The following is a 14584-nucleotide window of genomic DNA, read 5'->3' on the forward strand; positions in this document are numbered from 1 at the left end:
GAGTATAGAGTCTGAAGAATTTGAGTATAAATTAGTCTAGAGTATTTGGGTATAAATTAGTTACGGTGAAGGCACTTCAAACAAAACTGATTTCAGTACCAGTATCTCTAAGAACACTATTACAAGCACACAATTTTAGAGATTATCATACTTCAAAAAAATTACTTGAAGACCTATATAAAAAGGATGAAATATATTAATGATGTCCTTGCCATTTGAACCACATGCCAAAACAATTTCATAAAAGGAAAAGACAAAAACTATATTCATTAAGGATTTGATGTCAACAGAGAATCAATAGATGTGGTTGAATTAGAAAAACTTTGAGATGATAGACAAGATGAAAGGCGACAAACTTTTGGATATGAAACAAAATGTGGTCATTAAGTCTTTGTAGACTATACTCTACATATCAAATCCTAAATACAAACTTTGTCCGTTTGCAGTTTTTATTTAACTGCAAACTGACATTGGTTGAGAAAAGTCCTTGTTTCAAAAGTTTTAGTTTCAAAGACTTAGATTTTATATTCGATGTTTTGGACCTGGATACTTCTGGAGCCCTGAGCAGATTGATCAAAAACCGAAGATTTGGCAATTTGGGTTATGACAGGTATTGTTTGGTTTAATCTTTTAACTGTGGGTAAAATTATGCACATCTACAATGGGAAAAATTGTATTAAAGGTATATCAAAATAGAAGGAACATAAATTATTGGTGGATATCTGAAAACTTAGTGGCAATCCCTCTGCATCATAAGTTAACATATTGACTGACATATAACTCATCCTAATTCACACTCGAAGCTACTCTCTATTATACTGCGCTTCACACAATAAGCTATTCTCTATTATAGAGGCCATCTAATTAGATAGTTAATCCAAATCACAGGCATAAATCATAAATTGTTATATTAACAATCACTGGAATGAAATATAAACTTATTAAATTGCACGTCAACAACAGTCAAAGTTAAAAAATGTTTTAGTAACAGATGCCTAGCTCACTCCAGAACTTGAAGTAGTGTAGAACTCGCAGCATGCTTTGAGATAGGAAATTTGTTCATTAATTTTATGAACAGTGCTTTTTTTTTTTTTTTTTCAGTTGCCACTGTGCACACAACCAGAAATACACAGTATGATGGCTGCTGGAAATTCAAAAACTTTTCTGGTGTAGTGCACAGCTGGTTACCAAGGAACTTTTCAGCAGTGAGGGTAAGAGTCGACATCCCATGAGAGAAAGGATGGCGAATAGCTAAAATGCTGTGAACACCACCCTCTTCTAGAAATGGCCAAAATGCACTGAAAGCATTTCAAAAGATTTGGAATGCAAGATTAGATGACTAACAATGTAATGTATTTATCATAAATATATTCTGGTAATTTTGGGAAATCAAATGTAAGATGCGTCAAGGAGCTGCTCATTCTGCTATATAATGATTCAGTACATAAACATCACTCCAACCCTGCTTGGTTCTAGAGTTATTTCATCCAATGAAACATTCAATAATACTCCATTAATAATAACACATTTTAAATGCATTTTTTGCAATTTTTTTTGTTTGTTTGTTTGCATTCCAAACACTGATACAAATTAATATACTAAACTGTATTTTAGCTAAGTTTTTTAATTTTAATATTTGCTGGGTCTGCTGATGGGAAATTACTTCCATATTTTCTGACAGAAGTATTGAAAGGCATCTGGGCATCCTCAGCTTCATAATAAATTAAATATTCATCATAATAAAAACCAAAACCAATACACTGGAAGTCATCTCAGGGGACATAGATCATTCTTTATGTTAAGAACAAAAAAAAAAAAAACAAAAAAAATGACGATCCCAAGCAGATTAACCATTTAGGAAGATAGCAACTGTCTGAATTCATACACCAGAATCCACAGTGCATCACCTGTATAATGGATTAATATCCACAGCCAACATGTCGGATTTCTAACTATTCATGTGAAAAAAGAAGTAAATAGACCAATGAACAATTTCTTGCGGAGAGTTTTCTCTCTTGCTATCAAGAGATGGAAATAGACAGCAAAAGTCATATGAGAGAGAAAATATAAAAGGAATTAAGATCACTGGAAACTTTTAGATTGGAAAATGTGTATTCAACTAAAGGGGAATCACCCGAGGGGAGCATTTGCAAAAAAGAGAAGAATGACATAGTGCTTAAAATGTCACCTGTGGGTTTATAAATTCTAGGCAGATGTGAATTTACAATCAAAAAATACTTTTGTCAAAGTTGTGCTTTTCTACATTAGACCGTCGATTTTTTTAAAACTAGTTTCCTTAATTGAACAAATGAGTTTTAATGTTATTTTTTTCCTAATTAAATGTGTATTTTCTAAAATGTCAAATACATTGGTTTCAAGATAAATAGTACACTATAAAAAAAACCATAAAATAGTTCAAACAAAATTTATTAAATTTTATCTCACATTTTCAAGAGATAAAATGTAGATATAAATTACAAATTTGGCACAAATAGAAACTTTCAATAACTTTATGTATTCATTCAGATTCATATAAAATTTATATAAACCATTCAGTGATTAGACACTCTTAAAACACAGGCAAAAATTATATCGAAATCATGGCATATACATCATAAAAGGATCTAAAATGCTATATCTATCTAAATGCTTTAAAAAAGATTTTAATATTAAAACTTTTTCCCCCTCAGAAACTTTCAAAGAGAAAACTTTCAGAGCTTATAAATATCACTTTCATTGACTGCTTTCACAAAATACACATTTCTTGCAATGCAAAAATCCAACCACAGCACAACATGATTAATATATCACAGTATTTACAGAACTATATAAACATACCATAAAATGAACATTTCAATAAAACATTACAAATGCATCATAAAATTAAACATTCACAAAAAATATTTTTCTTCTTGCACAAAATATTTAACTTTGTTGAAATGAGCCTAATTATAACTTCAATATGAATGAAACAAATTAAGCATCATTTAACATTCAACAGTTTTCTGCAGTTAAGAGGGTTTGAAGCTATTTTATGCAAAATCCTTACGAGAATTTTAAACGTCTTACAACAGAGTCCAAATGCCTTTTTGCATAGAGAGGTAGAACTTCAAGAATTTGTTGAGATGTATGGGACACAACCCTTTCATCCATTTCTTTCACTTCTTGATTAGTGCTGTATGCTAAAACCTAGGAAATTAATACAAATACATCAACATTACTCATGTGGCTAATACATTTTTATAAAACAAAAAACTCAGTATCATTTATTTTAGAATAGTAAATATAAAACAATTTAGATCTTCATAAATATTTTTGAAATGTAAATGATTTATGTCATTTCTCGCTGAAAATGCAAAGTGTGTTGCATCCTTTGACTAGTCAAAACTGGCTTCATTCAGTTTAAACATGCACATTGCTTTTGCAAAGCTCATGATTTCAAGGAAGAGGTAGCATTTCAAACAGCATTTTTAGGAATAAAAATTTGAATCTTATTAAGAAAATCTTTCGTCAAAATTCTTCAAACATTTCAGTCAGCATTATGGTGAATCATTAATGAATGGTACCAGAGTCAGAGACTTCAATGTGAAAATCCCTGTAATCACCAAGACAAAATAAAAATTTTAATGTACAAAAAAAATCACTTAACCAACCAAAATTTACATGCCATAAATATTGCAGTAACTTTATATACTTTTACAAATTGCACGGGAAATAAAGATTGAAGATTTTTTTAAAAAAATCCAAAGTAAAGCTTTACAATCTTCAAAATATAATCCAATCATTCACCATAGAAGTATAAAGACTATTTTTGGAACACTACTTGATTAAAAACTGTCGAACAAATCTAAATCATAAATTATAGTGTTTGAAAATCAATTTTTCTTAAGCAAATACAATGTAGTAATCATACAATTGTTTTTAACATAACAAAATATCCTATTAACACAAACTTACTTGGCACCCATTAGCACAAAATTAATAACATTGTTATGATATCTTCATGATATTATCTGACCTTTAGAATATTAAATAATATCGTGGATACGCGATATAATATTTTGAATTAAAAGGTTATAAAAGATTTTATGAATTTCAAATACAATTTGCTTCATATAAAAATCAATATCTTATAAATAGGGATTGCAATACCGGTATACTTGGATACCGAATACCGGTATTTTGAGCCATTTGTACAATTTTGTAATACCGGTATTCACAAGTTTAAATACCGGTTTTTCGGTATTTACTAGAAATTTTTAAAATTGTCTCCACTATATGTTCAGGGATCGCCAACATAGCAAAATAGTATACGTTTTTGATTTTATGTCTCCCTAACGGACGAAAATAATTAGCTAATTAATGACTTAATTGCTTAAAACTAAACTAGCGAAACATGAATTATCCATGAAAGAAAATGTTGTATCCATAACAACTGATGGAGTAACAATTATGAAAAAAGTTGGAAAGTTGATTGGTGCAAATCAGCAATTGTGCTACACTCATGGAATTCAACTAGGAGTAATAGATGTATTATACCAAAAAAATAAAGAACAGAAGAATCCAAATACTGTGGATACAGAATCTTCGGATTCCAACTTTGAAAAGAGTGAGAGTGATATTGACAATGTAATTGTTGAAGAAGATATTGCTAATGAGTATGAAATATTAACCTTCCAAGAATTGCTTCCTATAATTTATTAAGTTCGAAAAATTGTTAAGATATTTAAACGTTCCCCTATAAAAAGTATATATTACTTAAATATATACTAACTGAAAATAAAACAGAATATATGTTAATATTAGATTCTAAAACACGTTGGAACTGTTTACTCCTAATAATGGAACGATTTTCGAAACTGAGAAATCCAATCCATAAAGCAATAATGACTTAAACCTGTAAATTAATTTTTCAGATAGTTAATATTCAGAACTATATCAGCTTTACTTCCAATAAAACTGACTATTGAGGCATTATGTACGAGAGATTCTAATTTATTAATAGCTAATGCAACAATAAATTTCATGTTGTAGTCACTGAAAGAATAGCTCACATCACTATCTGAAGAATTATATATTACTTTGAAAAACCAAAAGGCATACCGAAATAGAAAATGTCTTATGGTATTTACATAATTATAGTAATTTTAAAAATGAAAATGAAAAAGAAGAAAAGAAAGAAGCAACTCAAATCTGATTAAGTTTAGAGTAAATTTTCTTACAATTTTTTACCCACAAACCTATCCACATTTAGAAGAATTCGGTTCAATTATCGAAGATTATGATGTCACTACTGTCGATAGTGAAAAGGAATTGTCTCTTGAACAAAAATTAGAATGAGCGATAAATAAAAAAATTTCAACGAACCAAAATACAATACAGAAATCAGCTATATCCAAAACCATCCGACGAGAAATTCATTTATTTGAAGATGAGGGATTTAGAGGCAAATACTTGGAAAAAGTATATCGCGCATTGCTAACAGTACCCTCAACTAGCGTAAATGATGAAAAAGCGTTTTCGACAGCTGGTAAATTTCGGACAAAATTACGTTCCAAGCTTAATGGCAGTACAATTGATGCACTATATTTTTTAAGATCACATTTCAAAAATTTGTAATAGTACCACAGACTGAATAGTAATATTTACACTTTTTTTGTAATTTAAATGAATAAGATGTTTCTTTACTTTTTTGTGATTGTATACTGTTATAACTTATAAGTTACAAATTATTTTTGTGATATTTACACTCTCTAACAAAACTGGCATATAAAACAAAGACACACCTGTTTTTTCTTTCTTTTTCTAAAATTTCTAATACCGGTATTAAAACCAGTATCCCTGTATTAAGATTTAAGAAATACCGAATACTGGTATTGAAATTTTGGTCCGGTATTGCAATCCCTACTTATAAACAATATACTATCACAAACAAAAACTTAATAGTCTACATTATTGCACAATAGTCAGTTTTCTTTAAATAAAGAATTAGCTACAAGTAAAATGTTCTTTTTTGCCCATTTGCATAATAATTATGACTTTCATTCATTATTAAATAAATTTAGTAATGCATTCTTTAATCTACATTTCATTTACGCTTCAGAATCTAGTTTTGTATTTAGTACTGAAGAGTTCAATAATGAATAATTTTTATTGCCAACAACAGCAAGAGAAATCAAGTCTTCATGAATGCAATTTATAGTATTTGTTACCTAAACATAAAAATTTAATTGCTAATCACTTTATATCTACAAATTTCCTGCAAAATGAAAACGAGTTTAAAACTCTAAGGTTGTAAAATAAATACTTGCAAAGTCACTGATAAACAGAAGTTCCGATTTTAAATACAATAGCGAGAAATACAAACTAATCCCAGAAAATTATGGAAATAAAAGGCCAATAAAAGCATAAGTGCAAAAACAACCACTGAATGATTGATTGCATAAAAACTAATTACAAATTACAATAGAAAGCTTCCCTTTATTGCAATGGCTATCTTAGTTCAAGGCCATTAAAGAGTTCTTATCTTTTATTATTTCAAGTAAAATTCTTCCATGTGCTAAGATAAGCCTTTAGGATCTCTTAGGATGAGCTGCAGCATTGGTTTGTCCTATTATGATCTTTTTTCATATGGTCAAGCAAAGTAGGTTATAACTGGAAAGGATAAATAACCTTTCATTTAAATATAAAGAACCAATGTTGTTCTTCCCTTAGCTGCTCTGATATTCAGGTGCAAATATAGTGACATTTTTTGAATGACCAACCCAAATACTTAAAGCAATATATAAGCTGTTATGCATCTCTTCTAGATTGATATTTTTCATGATAATTCAGCTAAATAATCTGGAAAGAGTAGAATTTCAACTTCCGATAAAAAAAATGAAAGCAGGTTAGATATAGAATCCTTATTTAAGGAGTTGGAAGTCATTTTATTCATTCATTCATCTTTATGAATGGATTGAGAAAAGCAAAATATTTAATTGTTTGCAGGGCAGACATTCAAGCATTGGTTCTTGTAATGACATCAGATACATATTTCCAGAAAAATTCATATCATCATAACAATGAAAGGAATCCTTTCAGATATAAATTGTAATTCTTTTGTGAGAATAAATGTAATCTGTTGTAAAAAATATGCTATCTCTTGAAAATAAGCCTTACTATGACTTTGGGGACAAAAAAATAATATAAAAGAGGTTTAAAAAAATAATAATTCTTCAAATATCAAATTAAGTTATCAACAATGCTCATTAAATTGTGTTTTTACATTAGAGAAGTTTTAATAGCACATCCCAGAACAGAGGAAATACTTTAATTATATAATTTTGATTTTAAATGTTTCCCCCTTCAGAAGCTCTGTGCTACTTCCTGTCAGGATTAGACTTTGTAATATTGTAAATAGTATTAGAAGGGGAAAAAGTGGTACTTTCAAATACAATCAGGATATAAAGGGTTAAATATATTATTACTTTGTCATATATCATGACATTTACATCACATAGCAATAAACAGTCTGTTTCAAAAAGGATATCTGTAATCTTTTACTTGAATGATTGGGTATATAGCAATATAAATTATGTCACAAATACTCAAATTTCACTCAGAAATATAAGCATGAATATTTTATTGAAATTTTTAAAAAACTATTACAATAGAGAAAGCATTTAGAGATACATTAAAACTCCAAACCCCTTTTAGTTTTTATTCAAATAAATTTTGTTAGTATATGTCAAAGTAAACATAACGGCATGATTAATAGATATTAGCTGGCTATCTGTATAGGATACTGGCTTATTGCTTTAAACTACAAGTAAAAACAAGAATATCAAAATGATGAGTAGCAAAATTGGAAGCAAATAACATATTTAATTGACCATTAATTAGCTTATTGATCAAATTATATGATCAAACAAATAGACTGATAGGATAGATATAGAACTGATGAATCTAATTGAATTCTAAGATGCTCAGTTATCTTTAACTGTTCACAATATTTTTTGCATAGCAAATCAAAACTTTTTCTAATATATTTGGATGCAAGGGCATAATTTTTTCATTATAAGCGAACATTGTTGAGAATAGTATTTAAACTGAAAAATGGATCGACTTATATTTTGAAATTAATGATTTCTTTACAGGTATAATGGCATTCTGCTGAGTGATTTATTATTTCTGATTTCACAGAATGTCATAATTATAATTAATAAAACCAATCCTTAACTTTTAAAAAAATGCACTACATTATCACAAAAAAAATTGCAAACAGGATTATTTGGCATTAAGCAGGTATTTTTTTTTTTTATAATAAACAAAAATAATAAAGATAATAATAAAAAATTGAGAATATATTTATCTTTTAAAAAATTCAAAATATAATTTTTACAGCCATTTTTTTAAATCAAGCCTCAATGTGCTAAACTAAGGCTATTAAACTGCACTAAATTTAATAAAATCAACAATGTCAGAAACAAAGTTTAAATTGCTTCATAAAAGATTTGAAGTTTCTCTTAAGTAATAACCATCAAGATCCAATTATTCACAATATAAATATTTTATGGATTTAAAAATCAATAAATCAGAAATCCAAACATTTTAAAACCTGCATAGAGTAAATGATTAAAAATTTTGTCAAGTTATAAAAACTACCAGTTTATTAAGTACATTTGATAGTGTAACCATACTTTTTTTTTTTTACCCAAACACGATATTTTCTAAAAAAACTTTTTAACTATTATAAGAACACTTGCATGGTTATATGACATTGTTTATTCTATAGTTTCTAATAGTATTGTAAGATATTTGTAAATACAACTGTAAAAAAAGTCACTTGCATCTTCTGGGTAAAATATGACCCACATACATTTATATTGAAAGCATGTGAATAATGTTGCTCATTTTGTATCTGTGTTTTTAAATATTATAAATGCTTATATAAGTATAATACAGTTATCAATAAAGAAATTTATAATTAATTATATTTATTAATTGATATATAATTATTTTAACACAAATTTTACTAGTATATATGAATTATTATTTCTCCAATTTCGTTATTTTTCACATTTTATATAGGGTATATATGCATGGAACATAATTCAGTATCTTGGGAGACAACCTGGTGATACCTGACAAAAATAAATTGAGTTTTACAATTGTATGGAATGTCACACAGTTTGAAAGATCATAATATTATTAATATTATTACATTTCTCATGAATTTGGATAAGCATTTCTTGTAAGAAATATTGTGATGAATGGGACTATACAAGGAAATAAAACCTCAATTTCACTTGGAACCAAGTAAACTAAAAGTTATGACATAAACATATGAACCTTTGCCTTCACTAAGGACTCAATTCTTACATCTTATGTATCGAAGAACAAGTATGTATTATTACAGAATACATTTCATCAAGATGATTCCATTAGCAATGCTAGTCATAAAACACCAAGTATCATTCTTGATTACAATGCAACTAAAGGAGTAGTGGATACTCTTGATAAACTATTAGTAAATTACAGAATGAAAAGAAAAACTAACAGATGACCATAAGTTTTTTTCCCCCAATATATTGGATATCTCTTTATAATGCTTATGGTCGCTCTGAAACTCAGATTCCACCTTAACATAATACAATATAGAATTGCAAAAACTTTTTAGAACTAAGCTTTTCCATTGCAAAAATCATATGTTATAACTAGAGAACACTTGCTTAGAAGTTGGTTTTCAATGGCAAAAGAAGAAGACAGGAGACAAATGAAAAAAGCATTCAAGCTGAAAAGATAGACTCAATTACCAATAAAAGACATTGAGTATTGTGCAAAAGTGAAAAAAAAAAAAAAAAAAAAAAAAAAAAAAAACCTAGTCTGTCAACACTGCAATATGTGGGTTTGCAAAAATCATTCTAAAATCAGCATCATTTGTCAGAAGTGTATTTAGAATGTGATTGAGACATTTCATATTTAACTACTTATTATTATATTTACATGTAAAACATATTCATTGCATTTTTTTTTTTATTGTAAACATATAATTCGTAGCACATGAAATTTGCTGTAATATATAAATATTCTTTTCCACACATGGATAATATTGTTTTGAATTGTTACAGTATTGGTTTCAATATGGCTTGATTGATGTTAGATACATTTAAATTTTTAATCTGGGTTATTTATGAATCATAAATATATATTTTTAAATTAAAAGTCAGCTTTTACATTTACTTTCTGTACATCATATTTTTCAGTTTTTATTATATGTTATTAATTGTGCTACCAGTACGTAGATAAAACAATCCTGGGGTCAATTTTTCCTGAAATTTTTAAGTATAGAGTAAGTGAAAGATACAACAGGTTTAAAAATAACAAAGCTTATATGAGAATATACTAAAACTGAAGGAATCATTGATTTTTCTATTTGCATTCAATCGCACACTTAATATAAGGCATATAAATAATTGTACTACTCGTATATTCTTAAAATTGTACTATAGTTACTAAGAAAGTTAAATAGAATAAATCAATACATGATTAAAATATTTTATCAAACCAAACATTTGTTCTAACCACAAGAAATACGGTCAAAAAATTGTGAGATAGTGTTGAAATATATACTTCTTATTAAAAATTTATTACGATCACAGAAAACACTAACAAAATAGGTATGATAAAAAGTCATTGTTTCAAAGTAGCTAAAGAATGAATTTTGCACAATATAAGGGAAGAAACAAAAATTGAAAATAAATTAAAAATCCATTAAAATTTTGAAAAAAAAATCAAAGAACTAAATAAGAAGATCTTAAAGAACCAACAGAAGAACTAAATACTAAATAAGATAGTTCTTGTTCTAAAGATATACCCTAAAGAGCATTTTGATTATTTTTTTAATATTGTTATTCACATAAAATGCATACACTTCAAAATAATTAAAATTTTACCTGAACCATTGCTGCTCTTTCCAAATAATACATATCATCAAAAGCAACATCAACAGATTCTGCAGCAGTCAAGACTCCATGATTACCCATGAAAAGAACACTATTTTGTCCGAGGGCTTCTCCAAGACGTTCCCCTTCTGCAGCAAAGTCTCCTAAACCAGCATACTCGGTATCATAAGCTATTCTCTTATAAAATCGGGAGGAATTCTGGTGCAGCATCAATAACTTGGGATTCTTCAAGCAAGCTATATGAAAAGTAACAGCATTTAAATACAAAGTTTATCATGTATAATTGTATAATTCATATAATACACCATAATATAAAATCAAGTAGAATTTTGATACATAATTTAATAATTCAAGGAAATTTAAAAATAACAGATTTAATTATAAACTTAGTCATAAAGCATTTTTGTTTCATTTAAATGTCTTGAAGGCTGATGCAATTATTTGCCAAACAATTAAATACCTTCTATTTAATGCAAAATGTACATCCACATCCTTATACAATATTTTTACCAAAAGAGAAATCTTGATAAACTGTAATAATGAAGTAAAAAATTTCTAACTCCTAAATATTAACAGATACTATAATGAAAGAAAAATAAAATAATATCGATTAAATTTTAATAATTGTGTTCTCAATCACGATCAAAATAAAATTTAAACAGAAATCAATATTTAAATGTCAAATTACTTGTTGACTATTATAAATATTGTGATTTATCAATCAAGAGTTGATCACTACAGAAGCCAAGCAAATTTTAAAATACTTTTTTTTAAATAATAGTTACGATGTTGGAACATTAAATGGTATTGTTTTATAAAACAATACCTATTCTATAATTGAACTCCAAAGCAATTTAAATAATTGAATATAACCTTTATAATTTAATTGATCAAAACATATTTATATCAAAAGACAAATTATTATAAGTAATAAAACAATACAGATAAAAATATATGCTAAAAATAATAAATTTAGTATACGAGTTCCATAAATTATTTGCAATTAGTAAAACATACCAATTCAATCATGAATGTTTTCATTTCACAAAAACATTATGCATATTATATATATATTGAAAATTTCTTAAACTTTATTACAGTTTTTAGAAAAAGAGATTCATTTATTTAAACCATGTATACATAATTAAAGTTTATATTAATTAAACCATCTGCTTTTAAGTTTATGTTAACAACCTAACCATTGCATATCAGATCATTATTGTGTCACATAAAAATATGTTCTGGAGATCAGAAGAAGTTTTAACAATAGTGTGTATGTTCATTCATTGCAAGAAAAAGATACACAATTTAGTTTATATTATATATGTATATAATATAAACTAAACTCACACACACACTCGTATTAGGCAAATAGAAAATATATATAGTGAGTAATCATAATCTAAATTTTCATGCTAATAAAAAATTATTTTACTAACTTAATAAAAAAATTTTATAGATAATCTACAGTAACTTTTACTGTCTTGATTCAGCTGCTTCAAGATCTTTAAAATATTAAATTGGCCCATTCTTATCTATAGCATTCCAAAATATGATAATTCCTAATTTTGAAATAATAATAATAATAAAAATGTTTCTAAATGCAGCGTTTGTGCCATATAATATTCATCACGAATATGAACACCTTCATACAAATTTCTAAATATTCATACACAAAAATAAGCTAAATTTTGATTTAAAAAGTTTAAATAAATATATTTTGATTTTTAAAAGCTATGCAATTTCTATAATAAGAGATTCCATGCAAATAAACTCTTCCAAAGTAAAACATGGAGCACAACATCTTTAAGTAAATAACATTCCACTAGGGAAGATTTAATACCAAAGAGCTTTAACAAGCAATCTTTAGTGATTAAGGTTGGTATGAAGTTAACACACAAGAATCAATCTTTAAAAATGATTAAATAATATTAAATGCTCAAATGAAATATCTTGCAAGATATATGAAACAGCTAAAACGCTTGTTTCTTCATAGAATCTTAAACTGTCAGGTCTACTTGTCAATTTACTTAATATGCGCAAATAAATAGACAGAAATATAGGCTTATGTATCAGCAGCATTTTACATCAACATACATTTTATAGAAATCTATTTTATATTAAGAAATATAAATAATAGCATATGTATAAGAAGTAAAGGTATTTAAAATTACATTTTCTTTCATTACAATAATAATTAAGAAGCTTATTAAAAAAACTATAAAAAAAAATTCCAAGATATTTTGGTGGAATCTATACATTAGTATTTTCATATCAAAGAATAAAAAATAAAACTTTATAAAAGATAGAAATTAAGAATTTTTTTTACCAAAATTTAATTACCTACAGCTTTTAGAAAACAAAATCCACACCAAAAAATGGTAAACTTTTATTTTATCATTTAATGACATGCATTATGAAAAATCGTCAAGTAATTGAGTTTTCAAAATTTAAGGAAGCATTTTACGATAGATTTTGAAAATATAAAAAGACATTTATAGGTTAGAAAGCACTACAAAACAAAAATTTTACTCAGTGCAGTGGCATAAGGCATGTGAGTATGCATAATGGCTTTCACATCGGGCCGTTTCTTGTAAACACCCTGATGAATGCAGAAGGCAGTTGTTTCAGGCTTGCCTTCACCCACAAGGACTTCATTCTTTTCATTCACTTCAATCAAATTTGAAGGGTTGACCTAGAATTATCAAAGAATTTTAACGAGTTTTGAACATTATACTGAATAATTAGAGAAAAAAAAAATGAATTGGAACAAAATATCTCGCATTATTATTTTTTTTAAGTTACCTCGCTCCAATGTAAATGAAAAGGAATAATAAGCATAATATTTGCGTCCAAAATTGAACAAGGTGCAATTGCTGATAAATGATTGCAAACACCTTCATTTAGCCCATAAGAATCTAATGCCCTATAAGCAGAAGCTAAACGAACACGAATTTCTTTATTAACTTCTTTCCTTCGTACTGAAGACAAGTTTCGGCTACAAGAAAGACGGTAAATAACAGACCGGCATGGGCGTATAAAACTGATGAAAACCATATTGAGAGTTAGGACAGAAAATTTTCAGTCAAAAATTTGACAAACTTATTATTGGAGAGTTATCACTCTTAATTTTGATACCTCATAATCAGAAAAATATTTAAATTCTGTTCACTTTAGAGCTTCACGGCTTACACACTTATTGTCATTATTCGATTTCGGGTTTTTTTTTTTTTTTATGACTTAGTGGAATTCTTGCCAATAAAATAAATTGCACGATTATTCAAGCAAATAAATATATATAAAAAAAATATACGCTTTCATCAGTTGATCCTTCTATCAAAATTCTCAAAGAGACAAAGGCAAGCTCCTGTGCGACAATTATTAAACAAATTTTTGAATCTACATAATGCACAATTTTTTAACTAACTTATTTTTGCTTTTATTATTTTCAAATATCATTTATCAATATCACTATCAAATATCACTATTTCCCATTATCGCTTGAATAGGCAATATTTTTTTAAGTAAACGCAAATCTTTGCAAAAAAACTTTTTAAAGAAAATTCTGTTTTTATTAAAGTTTTGTAAAATTTGTTGCCTATTTTAAGTTTTATATGTTCTCAATAGATGGCGATACA

General features: G+C 27.2%; 1 protein-coding gene across 1 annotated transcript; it reads right to left on the reverse strand.

Annotated features, from left to right (window-relative positions):
• Window positions 1–2450: 2450 nt before the first annotated feature.
• Window positions 2451–14135, reverse strand: LOC129957191 (putative aldolase class 2 protein RP493). The gene is made up of 4 exons (XM_056069390.1): window positions 13752–14135; window positions 13479–13641; window positions 10938–11182; window positions 2451–3189 (listed from the first exon to the last, which is right to left on the reverse strand). The coding sequence occupies exons 1-4, from the start codon at window positions 14001–14003 to the stop codon at window positions 3046–3048; spliced, it is 804 nt and encodes a 267-aa protein (XP_055925365.1). The 5' UTR covers window positions 14004–14135; the 3' UTR covers window positions 2451–3045.
• Window positions 14136–14584: the final 449 nt, after the last annotated feature.

The sequence above is a fragment of the Argiope bruennichi genome, chromosome 11 (assembly GCF_947563725.1).
Source record: "Argiope bruennichi chromosome 11, qqArgBrue1.1, whole genome shotgun sequence".
NCBI lineage: Eukaryota > Metazoa > Arthropoda > Arachnida > Araneae > Araneidae > Argiope > Argiope bruennichi.

Bases quoted from the DNA above. Each gene is read 5' to 3' on its own strand.
- LOC129957191 (XM_056069390.1), bottom strand. From the start codon at position 14,003: ATGGTTTTCATCAGTTTTATACGCCCATGCCGGTCTGTTATTTACCGT. The intron at 13,642-13,751 runs GTAACTTAAAAA...TGATAATTCTAG, and splicing joins TTCATTTACATTGGAGCGAG to GTCAACCCTTCAAATTTGAT. The intron at 11,183-13,478 runs GTAAAATTTTTG...CTTTTCATATAG, and splicing joins GCCTTATGCCACTGCACTGA to CTTGCTTGAAGAATCCCAAG.